At 35.9% G+C, this 22,789-nt stretch overlaps 1 protein-coding gene across 1 annotated transcript in view; it reads left to right on the top strand.

Moving 5' to 3' along the window:
* Window positions 1-742: 742 nt before the first annotated feature.
* LOC116738221 (potassium voltage-gated channel subfamily H member 7-like) overlaps window positions 743-22,789 on the top strand; it is a 34,469-nt gene continuing 12,422 nt past the window's right edge. Inside the window, exons 1-2 of the mRNA XM_032594111.1 lie at window positions 743-794; window positions 2,138-2,293. Of these exons, the coding sequence (XP_032450002.1) occupies window positions 743-794; window positions 2,138-2,293 (208 nt within the window). The remainder of the gene's footprint in view (window positions 795-2,137; window positions 2,294-22,789) is intronic.

Raw genomic sequence — 22,789 nt, 5'->3', positions numbered from 1 at the left:
AGCCTATTAAATCTCTGTTCCCACATCTTTTATTTATTGATTTCTTAAAAATCTGTGCTTTGTGTTTTGTTGTACAATCAGCAATATAAGTATACTTCAATTGTTGAAAGATTTTAAACTGCTAAGTAACAAATCTATGAATTCACAGTGATACTCTACATGATCTAGGAAATGTCATTTTAAGTGGTAATATCAATATGTGTTTTGATTCATTAGCAGAATACACAATGGCTATTTCTAGTATCTTCTCAGTCTGTTTAGCCAGTTTGTATTCTGATGCCTGGCCTGAAGTAATTCTATTTTTAGTTCTAGTGCAACAGTCTTAAATTACTTATTTTCTGTTTACTAAAGTCATCCCGTTTGTTACCATGGAAACTATGACAAGTGCTCTAGCTAACTATTTTATTAAATGAATTGAAGACACAGCTGAAGACTGTGAAGGTGCAGCACGTCATTCTTAAAACACATTTTTCAACATCTGTAAAACCACGGCCATATTTACAGAAAATATAAAATTAATTGTAAATAAGTTCTCCTACATTTCAAATCTGGGAGACTACTGACATATAAATATCTGAATCATAACTAGCACATAGGCATCCCCAACTTACAAAGAGTCTGTGTTCTGAGAGTGTTTTTGAAAATCAGTTCCTTGGAAATTAGAACATGTTTGCCAATAGAAACAATTTCATAAACAATAATTAGATCTCCAGGCCCACCCTCAAAATCTCTTCCACCTGTGATGTCTCAATCGATAGCAGTATTAGCAATAGCCTTTGTTCTCGGCTCTGGCGGTAGGAGCCATGTTGCAGGGATGAGGATGAGAAGAAAGGAAAGGGTTTTATCATACTTATTTTGTTTTTGATTCCTCATGCATAGGACACCATTTTGGAATACGAGCATCCACTGGGCTTCATGGATGTTGGTATTCCAACTACATTCTCCTGTTACTTGCCAATGCCCCTGACCTCAGACTCTTGGTGTCTCACTTTCTCACATCTCCCTCTGAAGCCAAGGTCCCTCTTGCTCCCAACCTGCTTCTGCCTCTACACTAAATTATCATTCTCAAGATTCAAGATGGCCCCAGCCAGTTGTTACAAAACAAACAAACAAACAAACAAGTCAAAAAAACATTCTATTACCTGATTGAGAACTCTTCCTGAAGTTTTGCATTTAAAAAATACAATACTTTTGAACCCAAACAAATCCCTAACCTGACGTTTCCATCACCATGACTAAAAAAAGAAATATGCAGAGGGTAAAGATGTGAGCAAGCTGCTTGAAGAAAATACTTGGTTCTAGAAGTCAGGTTCAAGAAGTCAGTCAGAAGTCAACTAATTTAAAAGAAATCAACTTCTTGACAGTGTTCTCTAAATCTTGGATCTTGGATTTTCTGTTTGAGGATGAGTGGCAGTGGTTAATTGTAAATTGATTCATCCCTTTGCTCATCTCATGTTCAGAAGATTCTAATAAAAGGTGTATTAGCCCCATAAGTGCTTTAAAAAGAATATCATATTTTTGGTTGAAGGAATAAAATTAGTACAATAAAATATACAAAATTTTGATCTCATTTTCTAACAGATTACAAGCCAAACCATTATAATTTGGGCATTGTGAATTTTGCAGAAAAAAAGAAAAGAATTATCGGAACATATTTAAGACACAGTCAATAACTTACTATTTTATATCCTGGCAATTAAAAGAGAAAAAAGGAATAATTTGCTTAACACTAAAATCAAGATGTCATAATAGGAGTTGTGTTCATTATTTACACAGCTGTTTTATATAGCTTCAGAATTAATCAAAATATATGAGAAGGCTAAGAGTTTTTCTAAAAAGTTAAAGAATATACTTTTTGTTCCTTATTATAGTGGTATGTGTGAGAACAAATGGGATTTAATATTCTATTTTTCCATAATGTAGCACCTGAATTTGCCTGTAAAGTCTATGGCAAAATTTGTGGATTTTTATGTAGATATATGTGAAATGAAATATGAAATAAAAGTCTAATTATTTCGTTAAATTTCAGTGATCATTTACAATAGAAAATTCTAAGGGGTTATTAGAATTTTAATATTACTAACACTTCAAAATGAGGGCATACTTTTGACCTAACATTCATTTTTCATCTCCTTAGGGTCCACTTTCATTTGTAACACTCACATAATTCCAGTGAAAAACCAAGAGGGCGTGGCTATGATGTTCATCATTAATTTTGAATATGTGACAGATGAGGAAAACGCTGGCTCCCCAGAGAGGGTAAACCCAATATTACCAGTCAAAACTGTAAACCGTAAGTAAAAGGCAACATGCACGTAATGCTGTTGATATTCTGCTACTGTAGTAATTTTAATACATTCTTCATTTTGAGTCAGTTCTCAAAATATGTTTGCATTTTAGGTAAAATAAATTTATATTAAACAAAGTCATAGCTGCTATTACTCTTTGGTGCCTTATAGAATTGATCAATAGCTTTCAAAGCCATTTGACTTGGTTATACCATTGTTAATTCAACTAGTCCCCTAGTGATGGTTGTTTCTACGTTTTGATCATTACAAATAATGACAGAATGAATTGTGAACACGCATGTATATTTTTGGAAAATTATCTTCAGGGTAAGAGTCTATAAGTGGGATTGCTAGGTCAAAGGGTAAATGCATATGTAATTTTTTAAGATACAACTAAACTCCCCTTCCTATGGTTTGAACCGTTTTATACTACCACCAGCAATTTATTAGATCTTTTCTCTAAAGCCATGCTAACAGAGGGAGTCAGTCTTCTCGATATTTATCATTACGATAGGTGAGAAGTAGTACCTCAATTAGTTTTAGTTTACAATTCTCTTATTACGAATGAGGTTCATATATTTAAGCACTATAGATATTTCTTTTTCTGCCAGCTGTCCATTTCCTATATACATTGTTTGTCTTTTTCTTTCAAATTGTAAAATAAGCGGCAAATCTCTTCCCCAGCAAATATTTTTTTAACTTTTCCTAATTTGTGTCATGCAATGGTTTTGTTGCTGTTGTTTGTTTGTTTGTTTGTAATGTAGCTAAATGAATGAACCTTTTCCTTTGCTGATTCTGAATTTTTGAGCCATTTTTAGAAAAGTTTTCACCATCCCAAGGTTGTAAAAAAAACCTTTTTCTAGAACTTGTATCGTTGTTTTTTTTTTTTTTTAGTATCTCTGATATATTTTGTTTCTCGTGGTTTATAGTGCAAGATATAAATTTAATTTATCATTTTAGCAATGGCTCTCCAGTTGTTTCAACATCAGTTATTAGAAAGTCTATCTTTTCAGCAATGATTTGAGATGCCACCTTTATCACACAGTAAACTTCCTTTATCTGCTTGAGTATATTTCTGGACTTTGCATTCAGTTTTGTTGGCTTATTTATCATTCAGAATCATATTGTTTTAAATATACAGTTGATCTCTGATATGACATGCTTCCCTTGAATTTAATTTTCAGGAGTTTGGGGTTATTTCTTGCGAAAAATTTTATATGAACTTTAATTTTTTTAATGTTTATTTATTTTTGAGAGAGACAGAGACAGAACGCAAGAGGGTTAGGGACAGAGAGAGGGAGACACAAAATCCAAAGCGGGCTCCAGGCTCCGAGCTGTCAGCACAGAGCCCACGTGGGGCTCAAACTCAAGAGCTGTGAGATCATGACTTGAGCCGAAGGCTGACGCTCAGCCAACTGAGCCACCCAGGCGCCCCATTTTTAAAAAAAATTTTTTTTCAATATGAACTTTAGAAGCAGCTTGTTCAGATATGGAAAAAATTCTTTGGGTTTTTAATTGGATTCTCATTACTTTTATAAATTAATTTGAGGAATGTTAACATCTTTATGGTGTTGAGTCATTTTATACAAGAATATTATATGTATCTTCATCTTTAAGTCTAATTTTTGTGTCTTTCAGAAGTGTTTAAAATTTTTTCTTAACACTGTAGTTTGCTACTTGGCATTTAACTTTTTGTTATTGCTGTTATTATAAATAGGATCTTCTCTTTCATTATATCTTCTGATTATTTCTGAGGCTAATGATTTTTTTTTCTTAGAATGTTAGTTTTATATCCTACTATCTTAGTGAATTTTCTTAGTTTGCAGTGGTTTTTACATTGACTCTTATGAATGTTTCAAGTGTCTATCATATCAAATAGAGACTGTTTTACATTTTCTTCTCCAATTCTTATACATCTAATAGTTTTCTCTTGTTTAATTGTGCTAGCTATTACTTCCAACATATTATGAAAAAGTCATTGATGGTAAACATCATGCCTTGTTCCTGATTTTTGTGTAAATGCAAAGTGTTTTTATTCACTCAAATGACAGTATTTGGTTTGAGTTGTATGTGTTTTATACTTGCAGAGTTTTTCATTAACTTATATTTATTAAGAATGGGTGTTGAAATTTGTAAATTTCCTTTTCAGCCTCTGTTGAAATGAGTGTGCTATTCTTTTTCTTTATTTTTACGGTAAATTTTATTAATGGAGTTACTAACATCGAACTATTCGTGCATCTCTGAAAGGAATCACTGTTGACCATGATGTATTTATTTTGTACTATGCAGTTGGCCTCTCTTTATCTAAAATTAATTTAAGATCTTTACATTAGTATTCTTTAGGGAGACTGACCTGAAATTTGTGTGTATGTCTATGTGCACTTTCATCGGGTATTGGTATCAATCTATAATTCCTTCAGAAAATAATCTGGAGATTATTTTCTATGGTCTGTGCTACAGAACCGTCAAATAATTTGGAGATTATCTGAACTTTCAAAGTTAAGTATGATTTTCTTGTGAAATCCTCTAGGTCTGATACTACTTTATGGAGCAGCTTTTTGACAAATTTCCTTTTTTTTTTTTCTCCAGAGATTGGATTTTTCCAATCATCCATCTCAACTAGTATCAGTTTTATTGAATGTTATTTCTCAAGAATTTTATGTAGATTTAAAAAATTTATTTTAATACAATTATGCAAAGTTGTCTTTTATTACTTTTCAAAGATTTCTTCAGTTTTATTTTCTTGTTTATATATTTAAACCATCTTCTAGTCTTTCTTTGTTTTAGTTGTGCTTTTTTTATACGTTGTGAAGTTTTCTTTTGTTTCTTATAAGAAAAAAATAATACTTGTCTTTTAATTTTTAATTATAATAGGTACTTATATTTACTGATATAACTTTTTTCTTGGTACTAATATAGTCTATGTTAAATATACTCTCTTTTTGGGGCGCCTGGGTGGCTCAGTCAGTTAAGTGGACGACTTCGGCCCGGGTCATGATCTCGCGGTCCGTGAGTTCGAGCCCCGTGTCAGGCTCTGTGCTGACAGCTCAGAGCCTGGAGCCTGCTTCCGATTCTGTGTCTCCCTCTCTCTCTGCCCCTCCCCTGTTCATGCTCTGCCTCTCTGTCTCAAAAATAAATAAACGTTAAAAAAAATTTTTTTAAAAATTTAAAAAAATATACTCTCTTTTTAAATGTTTATTTATTTATTTATTTTGAGAGAGAGAGAGAGAGAGCGAGAGTGCATGTGAGAGGGGGAGGGGCAGAGAGAGAGAGAGAATCCCAAGCCAACTCCCTGCTGTCAACGCAGAGCCCACTGTGGGCCTCAAACTCTTGAACTGTGAGCTATGACCGGAGCCGAAATCAAGAGTCAGTAGCTTAACCAACTGAGCCACCCAGGCACCACTTAAATATACTCTCTTGAGACATTTCATTATGTTATGTTTTCTTTGTTTTGTTTTTTTTAAACTCCAATGTGTGTTTTTGGTTTGTTTTATCTTGTTTTTGCTTTTGTTTTTATATTTGAGAATATTTGTATTTTTAATTTTATGTAATGTCCTTAATCTCTCCTCCTTTCCCTCAGACACTGTATTTTGATTCCTTACTATGAGCAAGAATAAAATTAGCCTGTAACTCTTTTCCTTCCCTTTCCACCATGTAATTTTAGTTAATAATATTATCTGTTCTAATTCTTATCTTTGCACTCCTAAGAATGGGCTTCTACCATTCAGTTTGTCAATTTAAATTATATTATTTTATTCCCAACTTTTACCAACAAGGTACTCAGTGAACTTTTTCTACGTTTTCTTCTCCTCTCATTTTGTTTTGTTGCAGTATTTCTAGCTGGTCAGAGGCCATAATGTTTACATACTTCTCACATTTTTTTTTTAATTTTTTTTAATTTTTTAACGTTTATTTATTTTTGAGACAGAGAGAGGCAGAGCATGATCAGGGGAGAGGCAGAGAGAGAGAAAGAGACACAGAGTCTGAAACAGGCTCCAGGCTCCGAGCTGTCAGCACAGAGCCCCATGCGGGGCTCGAACTCACAGACCATGAGATCATGACCTGAGCCGAAGTCGGACGCTTAACCGACCGAGCCACCCAGCTGCCCCCTCACTTTTTTTTTTTTTTTTGGCTTTAAATTTCTAGTGAAATATATTCAGTGCTCACCACTAGTCTTCCTCCCCCCGCCCCCACCAAGAAGCAGTGTTTTTCCAAAGCTGCTAATTGAGGTCTTGTGCACTTTTCAAGTTACTTTTTATCGTCTATCTAGTAACAAGTCTTTTGACCATTCAGGTCACAGACCTGCTCTCAGTATTTCTTACACAGTGCGGAGTCCTCCTCCTTATCTGTGGGTTAACCGTATTTGATATGTGTTTTCCGTCACCCCAAGGAGACCTTTGTACTCCCCTTTTCTTCACTAAGCTTCTGTTGAACTCCATTGCAGTGTGCTTTCTGGAACCAATTCTGCCGCTCTTAGGAATTTATTTGCCTGCTTATATGTAAATTAAAGTGTGCAATGTCTCTGTCTCTAATTACTCTTTAGGCATAGTTTATGGATACTTTTATTTGTCTCATTTATTCGTCTCTACTGTGTTTAGGAAGATCCGTGAGGACATCGAAATTTAGGGATCTGTTATTGTCTGTAGGGAGCTAGGCCTTGTCAAAAAACTTTAATATTTTAAAAAAGAAATTGTTATTCTGTACATAAATTCAGACAGCAAGCTATAACTAAAACAAAAAACACAGTTTAAAAAGCCTATATTGTAAACCTAAGTATAATACTAAATCAAATCTATACCAGCTGAGAAGTTTTGATAGTATCAGGTACTTCCTTAGGTATGTCCAGATGCTAGTACAGTGTTATATTAAAGAAATAATGGGAGAAATATATTAATGTAAAATGATTCCAATATACTAAATATCTTACTCTGAACAATATCACACTCGGGGGGGAAACTTTTTATCAAAATCACCTATGTGTCAGTCTCCCTGGTGACATATTTAAAAACAAAATTGAGGTACTTTAAAAAAAAATATTGTAATACTAAAGTCTTGTTCCTTTAAGTTGATGACCATTTTTATTTCTTTATATCTCCCACTAATCAATTCAGTCATTACTGAATGATTCCTGAGAGTATACTTTAGGTAATGTCAGCCTGTATTTTGGTCATGAATGTCAATAAAATCTGTTGTTTTGGGGATGCCTGATGTTTTTCTTCATCGTCATCACAAATTCTTCATTTTTCCCATAGAACAGTTATCTTGCATGGTCCATTAATTTGAATGGAAGTGAAAAAGGGAGTGGTGTATCAGCAGCATAGCAAAAAAGGGGATTTTTTTAAAAATAAAGTATTCATGGGACGCCTGGGTGGCTCAGTCAGTTGAGCGTCCGACTTCAGCTCAGGTCATGATCTCACAGCTCGTGGGTTTGAGCCCCGCATTGGGCTCTGTTCTGACAGCTCGGAGCCTGGAGCCTGCTTCAGATTCTGTGTTTCCCTCTCTCTTTGCCCCTAACCCACTCGCATTCTGTCTCTGTGTCTCTTAAAAATAAACATTAAAAAAATTTAAAAAATAAATAAAGTATTCATTTCAAACTGAAATACAAATGGAGAATTGAAAGTTGGATTCCTTGAATGGAAGATAATCTATACGGTAGCCTCTCAGGATGTAATACATAATCTATGCAAGTTTACACTGTGATTAAAATAGCATCTCATGTATAAGCCATAGCAAATTCAGTAGAGGTTGGTTGTTAGTTTGTGAATATGAGTGGTTTCCCTACACTGCAGCTCATATACAGAGTCATTGGAGAAAGTATAAATATGCAGATAAAATTGTTTCCAGAGCATTACAAAGGCCCATTGCTTACAACCAGTATATTGGCTTTGATTATACTCTTCTGTCATGTTATGCTGAGGAATTTCCTTTACTTGATGTTAATTTTTGAAGAGTTGATAAATCAAGCAGAAAATTTAAAGAGAGACAAATTGAACTAGTTTCTGATACTATCCAGTTTCTACTTTGTATTATTTCTGATCTGGGGGAAAATCCTGCCAATTTTTTTTCTTAAAGTATAATTTTCCTATCCATGTAAAATACTGATATTGGCTATTTCAAACATTGTTGTTCCAGTGGTGACCACCAAAACAAACAAAAAAAGAAAGAAAAGAAAATCAAATTTTGATACACTTCTTTTTGAAGAAACATATTAACCTTCAAAATGCTTAATGTCTTACCTAAATAAGAAGTATGTACCCACAACTATATGGTCAACTAGTCTTCAAACACCAGGAAAGAATATCCAATAGAGAAAATACAGTATCTTCAACAAATGATGCTGGGAAAACTAGACAGCAACATGCAGGAGAATGGAACTGGATGTTCTTATGCCATACACAAAAATAAATTCAAAGTGGATGGAAGACATAAATGTGAGACAGACATTATCATAATTCTAGAGGAGAACACAGGCAGCAACCTCTTTGACCTCAGTTGGACCAACTTCTTACTAGACAAGTGGCTGAAAGCAAGGGAAACGAAAGCAAACATGAACTATTGGGACTTCTTCAAGATAAAAACCTTCAGCACAGCAAAGGAAACAATTAACAAAACTAAAAGACAGCCTATAGAATGGGAGAAGATGTTTGCAAGCTACATATCTGATAAAGGGTTGGTATACAAAATCTATAAAGAACTTGTAAGACTCAATACCCAAAATGAATAACCCAGTAAAGAAATTGACAGAAGACATGAATAGACACTTTTCCAAAGAAGACATCCAGAAGGCTAATAGACACGTAAAAAGATGCTCAACATCATTCATCATCAGGGAAATACAAATCAAAACCGCAAGGAGATACCACCTCACACCTGTCAGAGTGGCTAAAATTAACAACACAAGAAGCAACAGGTGTTGGTGAGGGTGCAAAGAAAGGGGAACCCTCTTGCACTGTTGGTGGGAATGAAAACTGGAGTGCAGCCACTCCAGCCAGTATGGAGGTTCCTCAAGAAACTGAAAATAGTGGGGCACCTGGGTGGCGCAGTCGGTTAAGCGTCCGACTTCAGCCAGGTCACGATCTCGCGGTCCGTGAGTTCGAGCCCCGCGTCGGGCTCTGGGCTGATGGCTCAGAGCCTGGAGCCTGTTTCCGATTCTGTGTCTCCCTCTCTCTCTGCCCCTCCCCCGTTCATGCTCTGTCTCTCTCTGTCCCAAAAAAATAAATAAACGTTGAAAAAAAAAATTAAAAAAAAAAAAAAAAAGAAACTGAAAATAGAACTACCCTACTATCTAGCAATTGTACTATTAGGTATTTACCCAAAGGATACAAAAATATAGATTCAAAGGGGTACATGCACCTCAATGTTTACAGCAACATTATCAACAGTAGCCAAACTATGAAGAGAGCCCAAATGTACATGGACTGATGAATGGATAAAGATGATGTGGTACATCTTATATATATATATATATATAAGATTATATATATATATATATATATATAAGATTATATATATATGATTATATATATATATGGTTATATATATAAGCTTATATATATATATGATTATATATATATATGGTTATATATATAAGCTTATATATATATATAATGGAATATTACTCGGCCATCAAAGAAAATGAAATCTTGCTATTCGCAATGACATGGGTGGAGCTAGAATGTATTATGCTAAATGAAATAAGTCAATCAAAGAAAGGCAAATACCATATGATTTCACTCATATGTGGAATTTAAGAAACAAAACAGAAGAACCTATTGGAAGGAGAGGGAGAAAGAAGAGAGGCAAACAAACCACAAGAGACTCTTAATGATATAGAACAAACTGAAGGTTGATGAAGGGATGTGGGTGGGAGATGGGCTAGATGGGTGATAGATATTGAGGAGGGCACTTGTTGGGTTGAGCACTAGGTATGGTATGTAAGTGATGAATCACTGAATTCTACTCCTGAAACCAATAATGCACTATATGTTAACTAACTAAATTTAATTTTTCATGTTTAATTATTTTTTTAATATTTAGTTTTTTATTTTGAGAGGAGAGAGAGAGAGGGAGAGAGAATGAGCAGGGGAGGGGCAGAGAGAGAGGGAGAGAGAGAATTCCAAGCAGGCTCCGTACGGACCGTGGAGCCCAACACAGGGCTCTCTCATGACTGTGAGATCATGACCCAAGCCAAAATCAAGAGTTGGATGCTGGGGCGCCTGGGTGGCGCAGTCGGTTAAGCGTCCGACTTCAGCCAGGTCACGATCTCGCGGTCCGTGAGTTCGAGCCCCGCGTCGGGCTCTGGGCTGATGGCTCAGAGCCTGGAGCCTGCTTCCGATTCTGTGTCTCCCTCTCTCTCTGCCCCTCCCCCGTTCATGCTCTGTCTCTCTCTGTCCCAAAAATAAATAAACGTTAAAAAAAAAAAAAAAAAAAAAAAAGAGTTGGATGCTAAACTGACTGAGCCACCCAGGTGCCCCAAACAACTAAAATTTAAATAAATAAAAAAAGAAGCACTTAAGTGTGTGGGTGGGAGTGTATGCCCCTGAGTGTTGGGATTTAAATGAGAGTAATACAGAAAAAGCTACTGTTTGTTTAAGAAGATGTGGGTTTCTATAAATTTAATTGCCTCTCCTGAAGTGACGACAAAATAAAGGAAAACCTGTGAAGTGACAACACAAGAAATGCAAGTGAGAAGAATGAAGTCTTAAATAGAGAAGCAATAGGAAAGAAGGTAAATGCACAATAGAAAAGATGTATCATAAAAAGGGACTATGATCAACAAGACTGAGAAAATTCTGGAAACCTAGAGACTTGTTTTGCATCAGATGAAGTTGAGAATCATTTCTCAATTCAAATGCCTAATTTCTGCGTAAGGAACCCTATCCAACTAAAGTGAGCAGCTTTCTATGGGAAAAACTAATTTTTCACAGGTTAAAGGTATAGAACCAGCCACAGATAAATGACTTATTTACCCTGGAATGGAGCAAGTACAGGAGAGAGTACTATACTGAAAAGTCTACCAAACTGATAAACACTGCATCATTGAGTCAATTAGTTGCCACATAAAAAGTATAAATTCCAAATAAAATATACAACTAAGTCTTTTCTCACTGATGGTTTCTGGAAAAGCTCTAAAATCTGAAAAATGGAAATGATACCAAATGGAAGAAAAGATTGTACTTTTCCTACCAACTAAAAGGGGGCCATATCTAAAGGAACTAATGGAATGGGGCAAAGGTGTTCTTTTTTTCTGTTCTAATATCTGTTCCTGTGAAATATTTACATGATGTAGAGGATAACCAAGTTATGTGTTTTTGGTAACACTATTAATTTCAGAGTTAATAGTCATCAAATTTAAGAGACTTTCACTTTATTATTTTAACTAAAATATATCAACATTTCATTTTAAATTACTTACAAGTATATTTGAGCTTTATATGTTGAGTTCTATTTTATAGCAGGAGTCTAGGATCACCAGTCTGACTCACAAATGCACACACACACACACACACACACACACACACACACACACTTTAATTTGTTAAAAAATTTTCAAGGGAGTTAGGGCAACCTGAATTAAACAAAAAAGTCTTGATTAACATTATACATCCAGAGAACAGATGCATTCTATGTTTTTATCTTATTTTAAAACCAAAGATTCACTTTGAGCCACTATGAAAATTGATCTTAAGCTCATATCCCCAAGTAAACTTTAACTAATAACATTTTCACTCCTTTTATCAATTTAAAATAGTTTCTGTTTAAATTTAAATCTAATTTACTCTTACCATCACTATCACAAATCTCTGAAGTGTTCTCATTTTACTAAACTTTAAATTTTTTTTTCCAACGTTTATTTATTTTTGGGACAGAGAGAGACAGAGCATGAACGGGGGAGGGCCACAGAGAGAGGGAGACACAGAATCGGAAACAGGCTCCAGGCTCTGAGCCATCAGCCCAGAGCCTGACGCGGGGCTCGAACTCACGGACCGCGAGATCGTGACCTGGCTGAAGTCGGACGCTTAACCGACTGCGCCACCCAGGCGCCCCTAAACTTTAAATATTTCCCAAAAAGAAAACAGGCCCACATTGTTTCATTTACTTGCAGAAAAATGATGAACTTTGTCATTTTTAATTTAAAAATGATTATACTGCAAGTCAAAACTGTACATGAGATCTTATTTTTTTTTTCAGATCTTTGAACTTTTTCCTTTGGCAAGTATTTTAAACTTTCATCTGGCTTCTAGTCACTCTTAACCTTAAATCACTCATTTGTCCCCACAAATAAACTCACTTCCCACACCTCAGAGCAAGGGGAATGGTGCAGGCAGGAACTCCTTTAACAAGCCCACTCTCAACAAAAATGTCCCAATAATGTTAACTGAGGCTTAGATTCCACTTGCAACCCATTCTCTCTTCCATTCCTTCAAAACCTGTCCTCACCAATCCCACCCGCCGCTCCCAATATTTTCACTGGCTCTTTCCCTTTGGCTCGCACTCATGCTGCTGAAAATAGCCTGTACTTCAACAGACACATTGATTATATCTCATAATATTTTCTCAAACTTTTAATTAGTTAAGTTTGTTGCCAACATTTAAAAACTGGAATATGACATCTAAAATGAAGATCTCTGGCTTACTTTGGAAAAACACAAGTATCTGACTACGTGTTTGCAATAGGCTGAAACTGAATACTGGCCACACCTTTTGATGGGGCCTGCATTCTCCAGTTTGCGATAGTCCTCAGCTGTCTTTATTGTTTGTTTCTATCTGGCTTTCTTCATTTATGTTGTCTCTTCCAAGCTTTCAGACTTCCCATACTTCCTCATTTGCTTCTCTTATTTCCTTCATTTCTCTGCTCACTGTAATTGAACTCTCTATGTTGTGCTATGTTACCCTCTAGGTTGAATGTACCTTATTAAATCTGATTCTCTTCTCTCTGTTGTTTTATGTTCCATGACACCATACTCCTTTGTTTCTTTTGATCTCTGTGGCAGCCAATTTCATACCATTTTCTTATTCATCTTACTCTACTCATAAATGCTGTTTGTTTATCTCCCAATAGCTACTCTTAGTATTCTTCTCCTTAGTCATCTTCTCTATATACCCTGGATGGGCAAACTTATCCATGACCTACAGGGTAAAGACTCCCTCACAAATCAGTATCTCCAGCCCATACCTTTCTCTGGACTTTCCTTACCACTTAGAACGTCATGTATCCAACTGTCCATTGGGCATCTCCTTTGGAAGACTTTTAAATTTCTATAGATTTAGCATTTCAAGTTAAGACTTGTCTTTCCATCTCCAGTTACCATCCATCCATTCCATCAAAAACTCTTGCTCTTCATACATCCCAAACAGTGTCATCCAAGCCACCACAGCTGGAAACATGGGGATTATGCTAATCTTTAATCATCTCTTCTCCCAACGAAAGTGATCAAATTTGGTCAAGTGCACCTTGTGGCTATCTCTTGTACAGCCCACTGTAATTGCCTAGTAGGCCCACAACACATCTTTCTTGGGCTGATGCAGGGTCTCATAACTGGTATCCTTGCTTTCAGCCTCTTTTCTTCAGGATCACATGTCACACTACTTTACATCAAATTATAATACCCATCCTTTAAATGGTTCTTTGTTACTAACAATATAAAACTCCAAAGTCCTGTGTATTATACAAAACACCTATGGTTTGATCTGTGCTACTTCTTTAGCTTTATGTCCTATCCCTTCACCCCATCACATCCCATATTTCAGTGGTGGTTCCTTGAAACATGCTTTATACCACCTTGTTTGTACAACATGGTAGCCCCTCTATTTGAATGCCTTCATCCCTCTAGGGTGCTTGCTCCAAAGAACTCTTCATCTGTCCAGGGTTCCGAACTCACCCAGAAAAATGTACCTGTTCCTGCCTCTGTGACATCATGCCTGCCTTTACTACAACATTGGTCATATTCATTTGCCTACTGGACAAGTAGCATAAAGGACTGAAAAAGGCCATGAATAAAAATAGAGAGAAGGGTAAGGTCTGTAGAAAACTGGAAAACACCTTCCTTATTTAAAGTGGCCAAGAACCTTTCACCTCTAGTACATAGCAGGGATGTTATTTTCCTTTCCATGCATCCCTAACCTCTTGCAAATAGTAAGTATCGAATACATATTTGTAAAATTAAAAAAAATGAATAAGTTATTTTTATTGAGTAATTTAAGGTTTTTTTGTTTTTTTTTTTTTTAATTTTCCTACTGAATGGGCATTAGTCAATGATTCCCCAAGGGTAAGTCCATCAGCATCACCCTGCAACATGTTTGAAATGCAAATTCTTGGGCCTTACATCAGAACAACTGATTCAGAGACACAGAAATTTGGCAGTTTATGTTTTAACAAACGCTTCAGGTCATTCTGATACCCGCTAAAATCTGAAAACTACTGGGCTATGTTAATTAATGTTTACATAAAACTATAAAGATAAATTTTAAGTGAAACTAAATGTAAAAGTATAATAAAGTTAAGTTTTTATAGTCTCTTATTCTTACAGTTCTTTTCAAAAGTGAACTTTTTAATCTAATTTAATCTTATTAAGGTATGACAAAGGAGATTCCATTATCTTTGAAATGATTAAAATCATACTGTCTGAACCAAAGGAGAATTTCTACTTTTGTGCTTATTAAAAGAAAAGTTTGAATTATTCTAAAAACTTTGACAACAGCTTAGTCTATACACACAAAATGCAGCTGGTAATTTAAGCAATTATCTAACTAATTTAAACCACTAAAAATGTAGTCGTATGCTTTGGACTCAATATTCTGAATAATTGACACATAAAATATATATTTGCCTGAATAGCTACATTACTCCCTCAAATTTGCATATCAGTTTTCAGACCTCAAGTTAAAGAACAAAGAAATTTTCTATATACTGGTTTCTAAAAGGGTATTCGCAGTGTTTTTACTATTCTCCATTGGAGCTGAAAGTTATTCTTTAATTCAAAGATGAAGAGCTGTAGTAGTAATATAGAGTTTCCCCCTCAGTGAGCATTACTATGGAAACAATCTGTTATTCAGATGAATTTAATTAAAGGTTTTACAACGTAACTAATATTTACTATTATCATGGGTTTGCAAGTTTCCTCTTTTCAAAGATTAAATTTGATATAAAAAAGGAACTATGACATGGTTGCTAAAAGAAGTCCAGGAAAATTTCCGTCATGGGTTGCAATCAACTTTATATTACATTTCCCCTCTAGGATTTGGGCAAAAGACATATTTCTGACATCAGGAAAATTGCTGGTAGTTGAAAAAAATTATGTTTTATCTCTTTATTAATAATGAATGCTAATGACCGTCTAAATCGACATATCCATGCCAGAAACTCCTTGTGTGCATATCATTTGGAAAATTTTGTTACCTAGCAACATCCAAATCAGGGACAGTTTCTGGTCATACTGCCTTTGGGTAGCTGGTGTCTGTACCATTTGTGTTTGGAATACTCCATCAAGAGAGTCCCTGTCAATGTGATGACTATATGGTGATCCCAGGTCAATTTAGGTTAAGTGTCATTACATTCACACAGTTTGAATGGCTTCTCTAATGGCATTTGGAAAAGGAAGAAATCTATTGGAGAGAAATAAAATAACAGTATTAATAAGACACATGTTGATTTATTAAGTATTTATCACATAGAAACCTTACTAGGTACATATACTACCGATGTGTTTGCTTTCATTTCCAATCCCTCTTCACTGAGATATTTTAACCTTGGGTGGCTAAAAGCAGTCCACCACCTTGTCCCGTTTTCTGCCTTATATCCCGTATCCCAAACCTGTCTTTTCTGCCTCTTGGCTTTCATGATGACCTGGCCAGGTTGGAAGCAGTATGTCTCAGACATCATCAGCATTTGTGAACATGTTCCAGAAGTTCTTGCTGCTGCTGCAGCTCCCGTAATGGCTCTCGCTGCTACTGTGGCACTAACTTCCCCCACCTCCACACATGTGCACCATGCGCTACTGGGTCAGGACTTGCCTTGCTTCAAGATTCCAATTTGGTCTCACACTTACTGCCTCATTGTACGTTGCTGCTTTTTTTTGGTATCTCTCACCCTAGGAGTTAGTTTTTCAAGGCATTACTGACCATCTCTGTTCCCTTAAAGGGTCCTACATTTAGCTTCAGCTTTACTAGATCCATGGGCCCCCTGGTGATCTTTTGTTGTCACTAGTATCAGGACTTCATTGGCTGCACTGCCCCATTTGTCACCCGCTAATCAGGTCAGCGCTGAGTTCATACTGAGTGATCCTTTTTCCCAGTCTAACTGCCACCTACTGCCTTCTTTGACAATATTATGGGTTGTTCTAGCAGCCTATGGGCAACATCATATATTCATTACACACTTGGGAGTAGCAAAGATTCATCTCCTTGCAGGGTGCCTCGATGGAAATTTCTGCCTAAAAAGATAAGGCAGATAAGTCAATTATCTTGCCTGTTTCTCCCATCAGATTCAGTCTGTTGCTCTCTCTGACTCAGAGATTAAAGTCATGTCTCTCTGCACATCTGGAACTATTTGGCTGGAGAAAACCTCACGGTGATTTTAAGGCTTCCAATTTAAGTGTCAGGTTGTGACTACCGTGATTTTAGAGAGGTACATCAACAGTACTTCACAAATCCTTATGGCGTGATAATAGCTGATAGTAGGCTTCATTCAGATTATAGTTTTTTTCAGACCCAAATCTGGCTTTCGTTCTTGCTCTGCGCTGTGGGCACGGTGCTACTCAGCCAGACACCTTCCTCAGGCCTGGGACAGCCTTGCAGCTGGGAATATTGGCTGCTGAGTGTGCACAGCTCTGCTCCTCACTGACAACTGTGGTCCAAGGCAGGGAAGTGCCTTGCGCAGGTTATGGACCTTCTCGTGGGGTAGCTGTAGCAGGTGACTGGCTGATGCTGGGAGACAAAGACCAATGCCCTGACTTGAATGGGGCATCACTCTGCAGGGCTGTTCTAGATCCGGAGCCCCCTGGAGGGCTGGCTGAAGCTTCCTTTGCATTTGCATGAGAGTTTAACCCAATCCTGTCTTAATCCCTTTTCTCAGGCATATCTCCTGAGAACACTCCTCATAAAGACCTTTGGTACAAGACGCGTCTCAGGGATCCAACCTCCCGCTACCTATACTCCTTTGTGAGAGGAAAACATCTCTGTTCATCGTCTTCACGACATCCCCCATTTCCCACCCCCACCAAGCATGTCCCTTCCTTACCCTACTATATTCTCTAGTTTCCATGGCTGCTTGAACTAAAGTTTCTCTCTACTTTTTAGTCCATAATTCAACTAAGCAGAACCAAGCCAGAGTAAGTTGGTTCAGATAAAATAAGTATATTAAATATATTTAATACATATTTAAGATAGAGAGAATACATATTTAATATATATTCAAGAGGAGAGGGAACATGAAGCAGGTTCCATGCTCAGCACAGAGCCCAAGGTGGGGCTCAACCCCATGACCCTGGGATCAGGAGCAGAAATCAAGAGTCACCAACTCAACTGACTGAGCCCCCCAGGCACCCCTGGTAAAATTATTAGGTAATCAAAGTTCTAAGAGTTTGCAGCAATGAAGAGAAGCTGAACCCAGGAAATGACTGGGAATTGGCAATTGTGAGGAAATTCAATGATTAGCAGTATGTGGAGGACTTTTTGGAAATATTTGCTTTTCTGCGAGAAATGTTATTTCTAATATTCCCAGATTCATTCCTAAATTAGAAAAACTGTTTCCTTCCAAATGCTAGTAGATAAGAACCAACTCCCAGGATAAGAGAGAAGGAAAGAGAAAGAGCAGTTCAGGTTAACGAGGTCTTCTTCATTCGGAAAAGTTTAGTACAACTATTTTCTAAAGTCAATTACCCATTACCACAGGAGATAGGGCAGAAATGTAGCTGTGATCATTATAAATTTGTGGGAACTATGAATAGCATAAATATATAAACAAAAAAACTCAGAACGAAAAGGAATATTAAGAGTCAACTAATCCCAGGCAATCCTAGGGGAGGTTAGAAGAAGGGTTTTGGTTGAGGAAAGGGAACTTTGTTATTCATTTTCAGAGGTCATAAATAAAATTGTGTGTATTCATTTATCTACATTTATTTAGAGGAGAATTATGATTCTCATTAAATACGCAGGTGGATATTTATGGCCCAAGAAACCACCAAATCTTGGGTAAAACTGAAATTAAATAAGTTGCTGTTTTATTCTGACTTTACCCTGATTTCCTGTTTGGCCTTGAGCCAAGTGTTTAACATCTTTGTGTATATCGATTGGAGTCATAATTCCAGGCTTTTTTAAAGAGAAAGATAATTGATTAACTGTGTACCTACTTGGGTGAGAAGTTAAAAGCTTTCAGTTAAATATGACACAAGATACATGAAGATGAAGCTTCCAAAATTACATTTAACAGCTTCGTAAAAGTGACATGTTCTGAGAAAGACCTTGTAGCAGTCATTCATTCATGCATGTTAGATACTTCTTAGATGAAAATGGTATATTTAAACGAAATCAGGTTTGTGTAAGCAGTTTATTAAAACTTACAATTATTGGGAGAATGTGTAAAAAATGTGTAAAAACTCCTAATCTGTCATTCTTATTTCAGATTTATAAAACATTTAATAGATGAAAGGCCACATAGTACCTATTTTAGTTGTCCAGTTAGAAAGCAGATATGGTAAAATATGGAGACTTAACTTATAAGGGTATTTTTCAGTGTTAAGAACCATGACAGGATTATACTCATCCATGCTTTATATTTCATGCCTAAAAGTGCTAGCACTGAGCAAAATTCTCAATGTGTATTCTTTCCGGATGAACTGCGGTTAGACAACTAAATCTGTAATGCAATATAACATGGTCATATTAACCTAGTGATGCAGAAAAGACCATCTGTACCACCTTGGATATGACTAAACTGTAGGAGCAAGCTAAATGCCTTGTGTGGCCATTAATTTAAGAAACACAGTGAATGGTTTTTAAAAGAGGAGGGTAATGTAACTGATGAAAAATGAATAAAAGTATGCATTGACCTTCAGTGCATTGTAATAAGCTTGCAGAATTGATTTGTAAACTGCTTTATAAGTCAATTCCATGGGCATTAAAAACTAATCAAGCGACTTTGATGCAGTTCACTGATTTTTAACTTGGCAATTTACTTGAGCATATAAGAGTTGTTGGTAAAATTATGTAGGAATGCTTGCAAAACAGTTACTCTGGTACACTGTTATTTAATCTTATTTGCATAGATTGATTACTCTCACCTACAATTTATTAATCCAGAACTTAAAGTGGACCATATTTGGATTTTGTCTGTGCATTGTGTCATGTTTTTTTGTTTTTTGTTTTTTTTTTACCAGAAAGATAAATTATATTACAGTTGTATTTAACACTATTAACTGCTAGCCCACAAATGAAAGCTTACAATAATAAAGTAGCCTACTTGGGGCGCCTGGGTGGCTCAGTCGGTTAAGCATCCGACTTCGGCTCAGGTCATGATCTCATAGTTCTTGAGTTCGACCCTGTGTCGGGCTCTGTGCTGACAGCTCGGAGCCTGGAGCCTGCTTCGGATTCTGTGTCTTCCTCTCTCTCTGACCCTCCCCAACTAATGCTCTATCTCTCTCAACAATAAATAAACATTAAAAAAAATAATAAAGTAGCCTACTTAATTCTAAAATTTTCTGTAATTAATTGTTTACATAAAATGAAGAATTTGAAAACACTTCTGTCTTATGTTCTAAAATCAGAATGGTAGCAATTAGTAACCTCTGAAAAAGGTAAAATTAAGAAATAGAGTTGCTATCGGTTATAAAGGGCAAGGTATAGAGTTCATCATTTCCATGAGCTACTGAGTTCTACTCAATCAATCATTTTTGGTAAACATGGGTCAATACAATTCCAGAAGGCTAAGATTATCCAATTAAGTTGGCCAGAGTAATTAAGTATCTTAGTTTTCCACATTCAGAATTGAAGCACATTGTCAGTTTAGATCTGTTTATAGATGATAGAAATTCATTTACCATGCTCAGGCATTCTGTCAGAGGTAGGATTTGGTAAGCAAAATAGACAGGGTCCCTGCCCTCATGAGGCCTACAGTCCACTGGAAAAGAGAAATGTTAATCAGAGAAGAAGGGCTAGAATTGGACAGATGGATCATGAGATTGGATTTGCTATGGAATTTTGAGGTGTCTTTTTAAGACTTCTAAGTGAAGATGTCAATGAGGCCAATCGATATGCAGGTTTGGAACTAAGAGAAAAGGTCTGGCCTGGAGATGTAGTTATGAATCATTGGATTAAATCAATATGGAATGGAAACTATGTGTATAGGTAAGACATTTACTGGAAGAGTAATTAAGAGTAATTATTTAAATAAAGTACAGAAAAATCCATGAGTTTTGGAAGTGTTCTTCCATGTTTTAAAACCATCCTATGACTGAGGGAAAGTTCATAATAAATGTATTAAAAATAATGGTGCCCATGACACTTAAAGAATATAAGGTAGATAATATCGTAGCCCAAAGACTCCAAATGATTGACTAGAAGAGCAATGTGTAATTGTCAAGCCATCAGGCGATTTGAACATAGACCACTGCACTAGCAATGGAGATTAGAAATTCTGTGTTTTCTCATAGACAATACTTAGACAAGCTTTGAATTACACAATATTGTTTGGAGGCTATGTCTTATCTCTTCATTCTTTAGAAGTAAAAGTTTTACCTCATCAGTTTTTTAAAAGTTTATAAGGAACGCATGCATGCTTGATGTAACAAACAATAAAAATATATACAGAAGAATTCAATACATTACCTTCTGCTCCCAAACCCACTTAGCCAGTCAACATTACGGGTCTGATGTGTGTTCTTCCACATCTTTCTCTATTGCTATACAACTTCTACAGACAAATAAAGTCTTTTATTATTTTTAATGAAATATCACAAACATTAAACTGAAACTCTTTTTCACTTAACACTTTTATTTTAATAAACTTCTAATTCTAACAAATATATATATATGTATGTTTTTTAAAGAGCATTATAAGATTCCAAAGTATAAAAAGGTCATAATTTATTCAATCATTCTCCTTCTAATGGATATCCAGGCTGTGTCTTATTTCTGTGCCTTTGTACTATCCTATTATTGGGATTCCTGAGTCAAATGAAAAGTATGTTTTCATTTTAATAGATATTGCACAATGATTTTTGAAATAATTTGTAGCAATTTGCAATCCCACCAGCAAAGTGCCAGAATACTCACCAGCATTTTTTGCCCTCACTACATGCTATCTGTTTGTTTGTTTTTTCCAATTAACTGCTAAATTAAAGAGTGGAAAATGACATGCTTTTGTTTTGATTTGCATTCTTACTGCCAGTGAGTTTATGCATTTTTTAGCTAATATTTTAATTTTAAAACTCACCTTTGAATGTTTATACTTGGTTGTCCTTCTAAGCCTCATCCACTGAGATAAGGATAACATTTCATGCCATATTCTCATATTTTGGAAAAACAAAAAAAAATGTATCAGGAAAGAGAAATTCTTATCTTTACATCTCTATCTGAAACGTAAAGCCTTTAAAGATTTTCCAATGGAATGAGGAATGTTTTCATAAACAGCTGACCCTGTTTTTCTAATCCACACATGAGTCACAGTATTGTCTTATACAAGCCTTCTAGATAATGTCAGGCCAACTTCTTTTTTTTTTTATTTTTTTTTATTTTTTTTTTAATTTTTTTTTCAACGTTTTTATTTATTTTTGGGACAGAGAGAGACAGAGCATGAACGGGGGAGGGGCAGAGAGAGAGGGAGACACAGAATCGGAAACAGGCTCCAGGCTCCGAGCCATCAGCCCAGAGCCTGACGCGGGGCTCGAACTCATGGACCGCGAGATCGTGACCTTGTCAGGCCAACTTCTTATCCCCACCTCATTCCCTCCTTCTTCCAGTACAATCACCCCCTATCCTCCACTCCACACATATGCACTATAATATTTCCAGTACCCTCCCGTTTGCCTATGGTGTCCCATCCCTTCTTTTCCTTTCCAAACTGTATTCCACCCTTCAAATTCCCGTAAAATTCCCCCAAATCCCTTAAAAATGGATGTATAGTGTTTTTAACAATATGTTATATGCAATAATGTGTAATAATGTCTTTAATTTATTGAAACAAAAAAAGTCATGTCATCCAAGTAATGCTTTCATGTCAGTGGAGTATATCTGTTTAACCATCAGAAACATGACAACGTTCTTTTATTATTTTCTTACTGCTTTTATGGTAATTAGTCTCAGAAATTTCCTACAATATCTCTCATTCCAACTGTGAATGACTTAATTCAGTATTGATTAATAAATCTTATTACATGGTATTAAATATGAGTCAACGATGTTCATTTGTTTTTCTTAAGGGATATGTCTTGTACATATATAGTATATATATGTATATATGGATGTGTATATGGATTGTATATATCTATATATTTGTCTTACAATGT

The sequence above is a fragment of the Lynx canadensis genome, chromosome C1, assembly GCF_007474595.2.
Source record: "Lynx canadensis isolate LIC74 chromosome C1, mLynCan4.pri.v2, whole genome shotgun sequence".
Classification (NCBI taxonomy): domain Eukaryota; kingdom Metazoa; phylum Chordata; class Mammalia; order Carnivora; family Felidae; genus Lynx; species Lynx canadensis.
Note: the sequence above shows the minus strand (reverse complement) of the source record. Positions and strands in the feature narration are given on the sequence as shown.